This window comes from Lutzomyia longipalpis, chromosome 4 (assembly GCF_024334085.1).
Source record: "Lutzomyia longipalpis isolate SR_M1_2022 chromosome 4, ASM2433408v1".
Taxonomy (NCBI): Eukaryota; Metazoa; Arthropoda; class Insecta; order Diptera; family Psychodidae; genus Lutzomyia; species Lutzomyia longipalpis.
In genome coordinates this window covers 13227769-13240571 of record NC_074710.1, presented here as the reverse complement: position 1 = coordinate 13240571, position 12803 = coordinate 13227769, and the positions used below count along the sequence as shown (strand labels likewise).

The window sequence follows — 12803 nt, the reverse complement described above, 5'->3', positions numbered from 1 at the left end:
GTATTGAAAGTTGCAGAGTTGAGTTTTTGCGTGAAATTTAGTACAATTCGAAATGATAAGGTGATGAACATAAATGGCTGCCAAAATTAATAGATTATTATTAGTTTTAAATAAACATAAAATTTTATTATGCTTTCAATATTACAAATAAAATGGTTCGACAAAAAATTAAAATTTTAAATTTACATACATATATTTTTTATATAAGTTATTTTTTGTTAGATTTTTTTTAACAAATGGAACAGATCGAGCACGGCACAATTTCGCATGATTTAATAAAAAAAAAAATGGCTTTATAATGTATTTCAATTCCAACCAAAAATAGTTGATTGAAATAGTTGAAATAAAGTAAAGCATTTAAATATTGTAATTCATTCTCTTCTTTCGACAGAATTATATTTTTAAAGACAAAAAATATAAACTGAACTTGAAAGGAATGGCGCGAACAACGAATAGTGCCCTTTTCGATCTGTTCCATTCATTTTTTTTTTAAATACTTAGCATACAATATACAGGCTTATGGTCAGAAAAGTAACTTTCATAAATTCCTGTGACAATAGGATTTACAATATTTGCAAAAATTACATCCAATTGGTTGTCACACTTTGTTGTTGATCCTTTAGGATCCAATTGATTACTTAAATTATATTCTTTCATAAGTTTTACAAAATTTTTATCTTCCTTTCCTTCATATGCATTAAAATTAAAATCACCCATTATTATCACTTCAGACTGATTTGCAACTTGAGAGTACAAATTCTCAAATGAATTCTTAAACTTTGCGAATGGAGTTTGAGGTGATTTATATCCAGTAATTATTGACAAATTATTATTGATTTCAATTAAGAATAGGGTGACACTGAAAACTTTTTCTCTATCTGAGTAAAGTTGTTCAGATTTGATTTTAATTTCAATTTCACAATCATTCTTTACATAACAGATTAGTCCTCCAATTTTTTGGATTTCATTATCACATCTATAGAGAATTTTATAATTTTCCAAAATTGGTACATCAGTATCTTTTATAGTTTTTGTCTCAGAAAGTACAATTATATCAAAGTTTTTGTACCAAACATCACATAGTACATCATTAAAATGTTTGTTTAGAGATACAATATTTTGATAACAAATTTTAAACTTATCTTTATTTTCACATAGAATCTTTTGCATGGGAATTACGAGTAATTTTTCATTTTTCAATCTTTTCATTTCTCTCTGTACTGGGTGATCTTCACCTTGGGCCTTTGGTACTTTAAATTTGCCAATTATAAACAAACCTAATAGTGAAACAACTCTGCTAAATGCAACATAAATTAGATTAATATTTAGCAGCTCTCCTTTTGTAAAGTCAATACAAATTGAATTATATGTCTGCCCTTGACTTTTATGTATAGTTACAGCTTCACCTGGTATTAGTGGCAATTGTTTTCTAGCAATTATTACAGTTTTTGATTTTTCTGAAAAATCAAATGTGATTACTTGTTTTTCAATTGGAACAAGATTGTTTGGAAGATTATTCTTTGTGAGGTAGCTCTGAAAGCGAGCTTGACATTTTAATTTTCTTCCTACTCTATCTTCAGGAAATTCTAGCCAAACAGTGTGAACTGAATTATCGGTTGGATTAAAAGTTATATGTCGAAGAGTTCCAGTTGCACCATTAACTAGTCCATCTTCAACATCTATATTATTAATAACCATATACTTTATACCGACTTTCAATTTCAATTCATACATACATCCACCAGTTTTTTCTGGGTCTTGAATTGCAACTTTGGCTAGTATGTCTTCTTTAGCCTTTTTATCTGTGGTATTTGATTCTAATACTTTATCTTTAGCTACTGATAAGTGAGGGTCACCAGGGAAATTTTCAATTTTATTATTATTGTAGCTTCGGACATGTTTTCGATAATAAAATAGCCTTATAGCTTCTAAGGGTACTTTATCATCATTTTCAACTTGTCTTGATTGAATTAGTTTTATGTCGTCTTCTGTCATTGTACCATTTGCCAAATTATTTAGTGCTACAGTAAATGACAAATCATCTTTTTGACGCATAATTTCTGTCAATTCATAATACTTAAATTCTTCCCATAGTACATTTCTTTCTTCGTAATCAACAAATTCAGCATCTGTATGCAATAGATTTTTCTCAAAAACGTATTTATCCTTTACAGGTTTCAATTGTTTCAAATCTCCTACAAATATGACAGATTTTCCGCCATAACTTTCATTAATGCCACATATTTGTCTCATTCTATTATCCATTTTAGAATTTATATTTGAACCTACCATAGATATCTCATCTACAATTAGTACTTTTACATCTTTCAATTTTGATCGAATTGTATTGGCTGCATCAGGCGACAAAGAGTCTGTGCATTTTGTATTATTAATTGCAAAGGCAGTATGTATTGTCATACCATTGATCAAAAATGCTGCTTTTCCTGAAGGGGCAGTTAGAAGTACTTTTATAGATTCAGGGTTACTACCTGGCAAATTGTCATAGTACTGTGTTATTAGTTGATATAGGCAATTGATCACTTTGGATTTTCCAACACCAGCTGAACCGGAGAGGAAAATCCTTAGTGGTAAATTACCATTTCTTATACATTGATAAATATACATTACTATTTCACGTTGTTTAACATTTAGTTGTTGCAAATTTTTACAAATATCTTCTTTTTGAATTCTTTCTGGGCATACATATTGAAATGCCTTTTTATTGCTAGTGGTACCACCTTTTTCATCGGGAAACATATCAATTTCTTGATCAGAATCCACAGGATTATCTCTTTCTGGGACATGATCATCATCATTTTCATTTTCTCTATCTCTTATAATTTGTGTCAATACACCATCATCGTTAAAGTAACAAAATTTCTTTCTTACAGCATTTATGCTCTGTCTATTGCTCATATACTTAATTCTACAGTCACAATCTTCAATTTCTTCTTTTTCATTTCGCCATGGTAAAAATAGCAAAACTTGTTCTCGATAATAATTATTGGGATCTTGAAATTCTTTATATCCCTTGTACATTACAATTTTTGATTTTTTTCTCATACCGTACTCTGTAACATCATCATCATCATTTTCTTCATCATCTGTTTTCTTTTTCATATAATAGTCTGCTGCATATTCCATGAGTGTTACATTTTCCAACTCATTATCTCGTTTACTATATTTATCAAAAATACTTTCAGCAAATATATTTTTAGAATTTTTATCCAATTTTTTAAGTTGTGCATTAGGTTTCAAAATTCGGACCCGTTCATTAATTGGTCTAGTATTGATTACAATATTTGATCTACTGCATCTTGACATAGGCATACATAGGCATGACATAGCAGCTTCTTGTGCAGACATAAATTTACAATTACATATACCATTACACATTTTGCACATTTTTTCTCTCAATGTTACATTTCCTTGCTTTTTAGTATCATCATTAATTTCTTTCAACATTTTTGATACTCCTGCTTCAGCTTTTGATACATAATCAGCAACATATTTAGCTAGAGCAAAAATTTCTACAACAAATTGTATATCCATATTTGATTCTATACACATTATTAGGCTTTCATTATAAGCATTAATATTTACTTCTTTACTTGAACGTTTAAGAAACATACGTGACCGTTTAATATTAGATCTCAAAGCCATTATATATTCTTCTCTAGTCATTTTAAGTTTTTTCAAAATGTCTGGGAAACTCATTTCTTCATGTTTATGTGAAAAATATGCAGTTAGATTTGCAATTTTTTGATAATTTTCTTTCATCTTTTCAGTTTTTTCTTCTTTTGGTATTGGCAAAAGTATTTCAGTTTTATCAAGTGGTGGTATTGGATAATTAAATCTACATTTATCTTTCTTCTTTTTATAGCACGTACTACAATGTATGTGCATTTGTCTTCTAATATATGGCAAATCTTTGGGGTCTTTATATTCGCAAGTAATTATTTGATCAATTATTTTAATTGCTTCATCAAAAGAATTAGGATTACTTTCATCAATTTGTGGGAAATCATTTAGCCACAACAAAATATGTTGATGGGCACTTCCTCGCATTTGAAATTCTGTTCTTACAAAGTAATCAACTACATAATGTTTACCAAAGGGACCTATTCTATTCTTTGCTCTTGTTGGGTTAATTTGCAGCATTTTTATAATATTTTTACATTTTTCATCAAAATATCGTGCGCAAGTTACGGGATCATCACGAACTAGACGTGTTTTCATGTCTTCACTCAAGAACATACTTTCTTCAAGAGATAGATCCATTCCTTGGAGTCTAGCAAGTTCTTGAATGAGTTCTGGACAACGCGTTTCTGATATAGTTAGTGTCAAAAACAATGTAGGTTTCCCTAGTTGTTTTATCATTTGGAGAAGGAGATTCTTTTTCCATGCCCAATAAGCAGGTGTAAGATTAATAGTTTTTAGGAAATTATAACCATCATCATGTTCTCTAAGTTTATCCAAATATCCATCAGTAAGTGCATCATTTGCTGTCATATTTTCGACATTCTTACTTTTTCTCAAACATACATTTACTGCGCTAAAAATGGATCTTTGCATTTTTTCATTAGCTGAATAAAGTACTTTAGTTGGATCTGCGCATCTTCTATCTCTATTTCTACATTCAGCTTTAATGCGGTTTGAATATGAAATACTTTGATTTTCTATCTTGTGACCTCCATAAATTTTTATAAATGACAATTCTTCCAAATTTTTTTCTGTACGTGAATAAACAGGACGTTTGTTCATGCCAGGGGCCATCATTTGAATTTGAGCTTGTTTTATTTCAATATCGGTCAAATTAAGAATCATTATATCTTCATCTATTAGATCAAATTCATCTGGTACTTCTTCAGGATTTTCATGTTTTACTGGTATATTATTTTCTGGTACTTTAATTGTTTTAATAATATCTTTGAATTCAGTTTTTGTTTCAATTTTCAAATCAATAGGAAACATTGTTATAGTTTTTGAATTAAGCATATTATACAAGTGTTTTCTCATTTCTTTTACATTGTATGACATATGGCTAGGATTTAGATTATGGAGTAGGGTTACAGAATTAGCTATTGCATGTACACCGCATGATAAACTATCATTTTGTTGAAAAGTCTTTTCAAACTTAAGTTCTATTTGATCATTTTCAATTGATTCTGGATATATAGTTTTCAAAAACGCTATGGAATCTTGATCAAGTCTTTGTAAAAATAGGGAATCATATACATATATTATGCCATTTTCGTGTAGGGTTGTAACATAATGACCAATCTCATTTTCGTATGTTGGTTTCAAAAATAGTATTTGAACATTTCTAAAATCTTTAGGGAATTTTTGTATATATTCTTGTTGTTGTTTAAGAGATTCAGCATCTATAAACAAAATGTCTTGCATTACATTATTTTTAAATTGATCATTTGCTTGATTCCAAAAATCATATATATGCTTATCTGTAAGATAACAATTTTCTAGTATTTTTTCTCTGTCATCTTCAGTATTTTTATTTTTAGGTTGTGTTTTAATTTGTGAATTAGTCATTAAAATATCTTTCATAAGTACATCATTTTGTTTTTCTAAATTGACAGGGAACACTGTGATTTTTTGAGAACAGAGCATATTGTACAAATGATTTCTCATTTCTTTTACATTGTATGACATATGGCTTGGATTAAGATCATAGAGAAGGGTTACAGAATTAGCTATTGCATGTACTCCACATGATAAGCTATCGTTTTGTTGAAATGTTTTCTCAAATTTAATTTGCAATTTTCCATCTATAAGAGATTCTGGGTATATATCAGTAAGAAAATTAATACAATCTTGATCGATTTTTTGCAAATGTAGAGAGTCGTATACATGTATAGTGCCATTTTCATGTAAAGTTGTTACATAATGTCCTATGCCATTTGGATTATTTGGCTTCAAAAACAGTATTTGTACGTTTTTACAATCTTTTGGAAATTTCTTTACATAAGTTCTTTGTTGCCGTTGCAATTCTCCTGCATTTATATAAAGGAGATCTTGCATTACATTTGTAGGGAATTGTTTATTCGCTAATTGCCAAAATTTTAATATATTTGTATCTTTAAGAATAGTTTCTTCCAAAATATTTTTCAAGTCATTTTCATTTTGTTCTACAGTTGGATTATTATTTAATTCGTTTGACATTTGTGTTAAATCAATTGTCTTTTTAATTACATTTTCATTTTCTATTTTTTGTGTTTCAACATTATATACATCAATAATTTTTTGTGTCATTTTATCATATACATCATCCATTTTTTGTGTCTCGAGATCATATACATTTAATATCTTTTGTGTTTCTTTATCATATATGTCTACTTCATCATCTTTGGGGTCTACAATAAAATTAATTTCATCAACATTTTCATTAACATTTACATATTTTTCATCTAGTGTAATGTTTTTTTCTTTGTACAAAGGTGTTGTTACCAAATATTTCATAGCTCTTATAATATATGGTGGTCTAACTGTTTGAAACATGTAGTGATTTTTGTATTTTAAATGCCTTAGTAGTTTTACCTGAACAGTTTGCATATTATCAAATGTTCGAGGCAAAACTTGTAGCATTTCATTGACTTCTACAGGAATATGTACAGTACTTCCTTTCAAACTTTTTTGCGCATTCAAAAGATAATGTTTCAATTCGCGAATTGTCATAAAAGGGATAATCGGTGAACACATTCTTTCTTCAAGTTCGTTCAATTCTAACAGACATTCTGGAATTTCAGGAAACTTAAGACCATTTTTAGTTGCCAACGTGGGCAGTTTGTTTTTGTTAAGCGAATTATAGCATGTTGTACAACAGTAATCAGATATTTTACTTATTTCCTCCAAATAATTCTTATCGTGATATTTACACTTTTCAATGTTCAAAAGTTGAACTGAATGTTTAAAAAATAGTCCTTCACAAGATGCACAAACATAATTTGGAACCTTTTTTCGAGTTACATTGAAAAATTCTAATATTGTTTTACTTTTGTCTTTAATTTGAATTATTTTGTGTTTCATGTATTTACTTAACCTTTTCTTTAAGGGCTTTTTAATCATTCTTTCAAGAGATTTTGTTTTATTCTTTCTAAATTGCATAATTAGTTTTTCATATATTTCTTTGTTTTTAGGGGGATTACCAGTTCCATTATTTTTATCTTTATCCTTTATTTCTTGAATTCTTTTATATTTTTCTTTCAATCTTTTTGTATTAATATTTCGTCTGTAAAAAGTAATCAAACGTTTATCTTTAATTGATTTGAAATCTTCAAATATATTTGTTTTCTTGTTCATAGATTTTTCATATCTCAATATTTTTAGAATATTCCTAATTTTAGCTCGTTTACGTTCCAGCCTAAGTCTTATTTTTCTTGCTAGATTTTCTTTAGCCCTTTTTTTAGGATCCATTCTTTCTTTTTTATGTCTGTTTTTACGTTTTAAATTTTCAATATCTCTTTTATTTTTAACAGATCTTTCAATTCTATGTCTTTCTTTCCTTTTTTTATTATTTTTTTCCTTTTTCTTTGTGTCCAACTCTTCTATTCTACGTCTTTTAGTTCGTTTATAGTTATCTTCTTCTTTCTTAACTGGGTCTGTTCTTTCAATTTTGTGTCTAATCTTTCTCTTAATATTATCTTCTTCTTTTTTATAAGAGTCTGTTCGTTCAATTTTATGTCTTTCTTTTCTTTTTATATTATTTTTTTCCTTTTTCTTCGGATCTAACTCTTCTATTTTACGTCTCTTAGTTCGTTTATGATTGTCTTCTTCTTTCTTAACTGGGTCTGTTCGTGTAATTTTATGTCTTTCTTTTCTTTTCATATTATTTTTCTCCTTTTTCTTTGTATCCAACTCTTCTATTTTAAGTCTTTTTATTCGTTTCTTATTATCTTCTTCTTTCTTAACTGGGTCTGTTCGTTCAATTTTGTGTCTTATCTTTCTCTTAATATTATCTTCTTCTTTTTTATTAGAGTCTGTTCTTTCAATTTTATGTCTAGTTTTCATATAATCTTTATTTTTTTCTCTTTTCTTTTTAAGCATATATTTACTTTGTGAAGGTTCTGTGTAACTTATAGACTTAGTTAAATTAAGTGTTTTAGAATTTGTGTATGTGAGATTGATTTTATTTTGATTTGAATTTTTATTTGAAAGGATGGTGTCAAACTGTTCACCTTTTTCACCATCCTTTTGAATATCGTTTGATGATATTTCAAAAGGAGTGATTGTGAACAATTTTTCACCATTGTAATTTTCGCTGCCGTGGAAGAAATTATATTTCAAAATATTGTATATATGATTAATATGACTATATCCACAAAGAACTGCTCTACCTTTTTCATATACGATTTGACCAAATTCACCTCTTGAATGACTATCGTAAATATAAAAATAATCATCTTGTTTAAGTATTGCTACACTTAAATTAGAGCATGTAATTACACCATATGCGAAATGATCAAAAAAGTATTTCAGTGAATACTCAAAAGTTTTATATTCTAATTTTCCATAAAATTCTCCTTGCAATTCTTCATAACATGATGTTATACAATTTAGGGTAATTTTCTTTCCAAATACACAAATGTTTCTGTCTTCTTTGTCTACAATATCTTCAGCATTCAGTAAACCTTCTTTCGTTTTATTAATATTTATATTATAAAGTTTATCTCCTTCAAATAAAATTTCATTTATAAGATTTTCATTCCAATTTTCTATTTTGTATAAATGTGATGCAATTATTGCTATTATGGCATTTGCCGTACATTGTTTATTATTTGATATGGGACCAAAAAGTGTTAAATTATCTTGATAGTAAGATCCTCTTATTATTATAGTCGGTTTTACAATACCTAAATTTTCAAAGTATTTTTTATTTTTAAATACAGATACTTTTTTCTTTTTGAATCCACCTCCATACAATTTTAGAGGTTTCTTCATATATGTTCGTATTAAATTTTTTAAATATGTTTTTGAATGTGTGTTTTTATTTTTTAAATGTGCTTTTGTATGTGTGCGTTTAAATTTGTTTCTATATTTTAATTTGTGTGTGTGTTTGATTTTTTTGATATTTTTGATTTTTTGGTTTATGATCCCACAAGGGGAACTTCCCGACCACGAGACGATCGGGAAGTCTTCAGTTTTTAGGGCGCAACACAAATAATATGCTACTCCTAAAATCCTGGCACCACTCCAATAATTTTCGCCCTGAAAATGAAAGAAAAATGCTATATTTTGGTTGCTATATTAGTTTTAGTAAGAAAAAAACGTAAGAAAAAAACGTTTTTAAAATTATTTCAGCGGTCTTTCATAGATCAATAGACACAAAGACCTTAAGATAAAAAAAAGTATTGGGGTAAAAAAAGGATGAAAACGGTAATATTTTATAAAGAAAAATGTCCTGGTAAGCTGACCAAGCTTACGAGAGCTGTGTTGCTTTCATTGTACCAATTTTGTGAGAGCAAACTAGAACGCTAATTAATTTAAATTAAATATACGCACAAAGTCGGCAAAAGTTGAAAAGTCATAACCTAAGAAATGTTTAGAAGGCCATTCCTGGAGAACGGATCCATATATTTTCATAATTTTTTATTGTTTGAAAGGTATTAAAGTCAGCTATAACATATCAAAAAACGAAAAAAATATTATGTCGCCGTTTTCGAAAATTTTGTTTTTGATTTTAGCGCCTCTTGCGGTCATTTCCCGAAGTTGCAATGTCTGACAAATTTGTAGGGTTACACGAAACCTTTCATTTTCGCTTGAGTTGTTTTCGAGATATTCATCGAAAACTTATCGAAAATTTTGTTTTTAATTTTTGTCCCCCTAGCGGTTATTTTTGAAACTTTCGATGTTCTAGAGAGTTGTAGGGTTTGTTGAGAGCTTTCATTTGAGCCCGGGTTGATGAAAATCGGTCAAGCCGTTTTCGAGTTATGGTCGATTTTCGATGAAAAATTGTGGCGGCCATATTGACTAAACGGCTCTACCGATTTTCGAAAATGAGGTATCGTTGGAAAGGTCTTGATGGCCCCTACAACATATAAAAATTTCAGATTTTTAGCTATTACAGGGGCTGAGATATAGGCAAAACAAAATTTGGGGGTTATTCAAAATGGCGGTCGCGGGGGTGGGGAAGTGGATTTGACCTCATAATCGGATGTCTTCCAGTCGACTTTTAAACTTTGCCGTTTACCGCAAATCTCTATCTATTACCGTTCTCTTGCAATTTAGCATTAGGTTCCGGTCAGAAAAACAATTTTGGCGCATGCGTTTTTTTTTTTGGAATGTGGGGACCCTAATTCGTGTTCATACCAAGTTTGAGCCCAATCTAACGACTTTCTGTTTTGCTCGGTACAAGAAAGATGTGTCTGAAAGAAACACAGCTAATAAAATAATAAACAGATTAAGTGATTATAACATAAACATTTTTCTCAAGTTTATTAAAAAAAGGAAAACTGTCAAAAAATGGGTTAAGTGATGTGTATGAATTATAATTTTTCAAAATTATAAACACGCACTGAGGTAACCGAAAGAATTAAATTCATTTGTATAAATTAGCCAGGACATTGATTAATGGATACTGATTTATTAAAAGCTCATTGGTTTGTGTCTTTGATTATCCATGATTGACAGAGTTTTTAAAGAAGAAAAAGAAGAATAAAAAGGAACCGAATTTTCTTTGAGAAATATGCTCTTTTTATCTGATTTTAAAAGAGTTTTCACTTTAAACACAATGAGGAAAGGCAGGAAAATCATTTAAAGAATTTTGGATAAATTTCATTAAATTAATTTCGAGAAATTTGACAACTTCAAGCTGCCCTAATTTCAAGATATTTTGAGCTTTTCTTTACTTTTTTATGCATAAATATTATGAAATAATTAATTCATTCACATTAAATTGTAATTTCGCATCAATAAACCATTTAATCAATACATAAATTAGCTCAAAAAGCTATTTTATGGAAAACTAGCTTTATTGTGGAATGCAGTATAAAGGGATTTACCTTTTTTGGTGAGCGAAAATTTCCTTTAAATTCCGGCCCTCCTTGTCCACATTTCTCCTTCCGTCCACCCTCCATACCACAGCACTTAGTGTTTCTTAACTTTCACTTCTTTTTTTTTTCAATTTAAATAATTTTTCACGTGATTTTTTGTGATTTTCTTCTTCACTTTTTCTTCTGCACGTTTTCTTCTGCACTTTTTTTTGTTTTGCTCTGAATGTCAACTCATCGATCACTTCGATCTTAGAAAGAGATTTAAAATATTTTATCCGTTGAAAGTTCGAATTCATAAAAATAAACCGTAACGTGAGAAAAAAAACGAAAAAAAGACATTAAAAAATACATTCCTTTATGTGATTTTACTACAAATTGGAATATATAATTAATTTTGTGTAAAATAACAGAAGTTTTTGTGAAATTCATTAATTTAAAGTATAAAAATTGTCATATTTCTGGCTCTATAACACCTACAGAAATTTCTTGAATAGTTTTGGAAAGATCTTGAAACAGGCTATAATTTGGGATATATTAAGATACTTTTCAAGGTCACCTCTAGAACACAAAATGGCGACTTTTTGTTTTACAAAAACCGTTTTTGGCATTTTTCGTCATCAAGAAATGGTTCTAGAGGTTTCTGATGTTCTAGCGAGTTGTAGAGAATTGCAAAACCTTTAATTTGATACCAAGTTGAGCAAAATCGGACAAGCCGTTCAAGAGATATAGTTCTTAGAACTTTTCAAATTCAAGAAATTTTCAAATGGCTATATCTTCTAAACGGCGACATAGATTTTCTTCATTTTCGGACTGATGAAAGATATTGACTCAGGCTACAACATATCAAAATTTAAAGAAAATCGATAATCGGGATTAGAAGATATTGCCCCTTAAATTTAGGCAATTTTTGTTTTTGATTTTAGCGCCTCTTGCGGTCATTTTTGGAACTTGGAATGTTCTAAACAGTTGTAGGGCTTTTTGAAACCTTTCATTTGATACCAAGATGATCAAAATCGGTCAAGCCGTTTTCGAGTTATATCGAAAAAACACTTTTTGCTTTAGGCCGCCATATTTGCTAAACGGCTTGACCGATTGTCAAGTATGAATTATCGATGAAAATGTCTCACTGAGCTCTAAAACATACTAAAATTTCAGATCTCTAGCTATAAGGGATGTGGTTGACGGTAGTTCAAAATGGCGGATGGCGGCCATCTTGGATTTTGAAAATACGAAAAAATGAAATTTTACACCCATATTTCTATAGAAAACTTCAAACCGGAAGTCTCTATCTCATGTCGTTTAAAAGTTATAAGGCAAAGTTTTGACCACCGGCCGGAAGGCCGGCAGGCCGGCCGGCAGGCCGGCCGGATCAAAAATTTTCCACCACCATTTTCGTAATGTGGGATGTCTAAAACGTGCTTATACCAAGTTTGAGCCCGATCTGAGGTGGTCGGTTTTTCCGACGATTACAATACTTGGTATGCCACGATTGTGGTATACCAACTAATAACGTTACATAGAATAATATTTAAAGAAAAATTCGATATATTCTAAAACAATTTTCTTGCCATAAATTCCAAAAACAAAGTTATGCAAAATTTGATTGCAAAATTTATTTCAGCTGTTTCGTGGGTGTCACAGAGTTTTGAAATCGAACGAATAAAACAAATTCTATTATACGTATATATAACTATCTTACCACATATGTATGTTGGGGTGAAAATTTATCATTCTACCCCGTTCTTGATGATGGAGATGGAAAAGGAAGGGAAGATATCAAATCGAGTGGGAAAAAGT

At 29.5% G+C, this 12803-nt stretch overlaps 2 protein-coding genes across 26 annotated transcripts in view; one reads left to right on the top strand and one right to left on the bottom strand.

Moving 5' to 3' along the window:
- The window catches only part of LOC129796454 (coiled-coil domain-containing protein AGAP005037), an 86567-nt gene that overhangs the window by 24163 nt on the left and 49601 nt on the right, over window positions 1–12803 (top strand). The window lies entirely within an intron of this gene.
- On the bottom strand, window positions 56–12509 carry LOC129796453 (uncharacterized). Its single transcript, XM_055838380.1, has 2 exons — window positions 11016–12509; window positions 56–9222 (listed from the first exon to the last, which is right to left on the bottom strand). Exons 1-2 carry the CDS (start codon window positions 11088–11090, stop codon window positions 490–492), a joined length of 8808 nt encoding a protein of 2935 aa, XP_055694355.1. The 5' UTR covers window positions 11091–12509; the 3' UTR covers window positions 56–489.

What these genes read in the sequence shown, in the direction of transcription:
- LOC129796453 (XM_055838380.1), bottom strand. Translation starts at nt 11,090, where the DNA reads ATGGAGGGTGGACGGAAGGAGAAATGTGGACAAGGAGGGCCGGAATTT. An exon ending in ATTTTCGCTCACCAAAAAAG is followed by an intron (nt 9,223 to 11,015) that starts GTAAATCCCTTT and finishes TTTCATTTTCAG; the next exon opens with GGCGAAAATTATTGGAGTGG.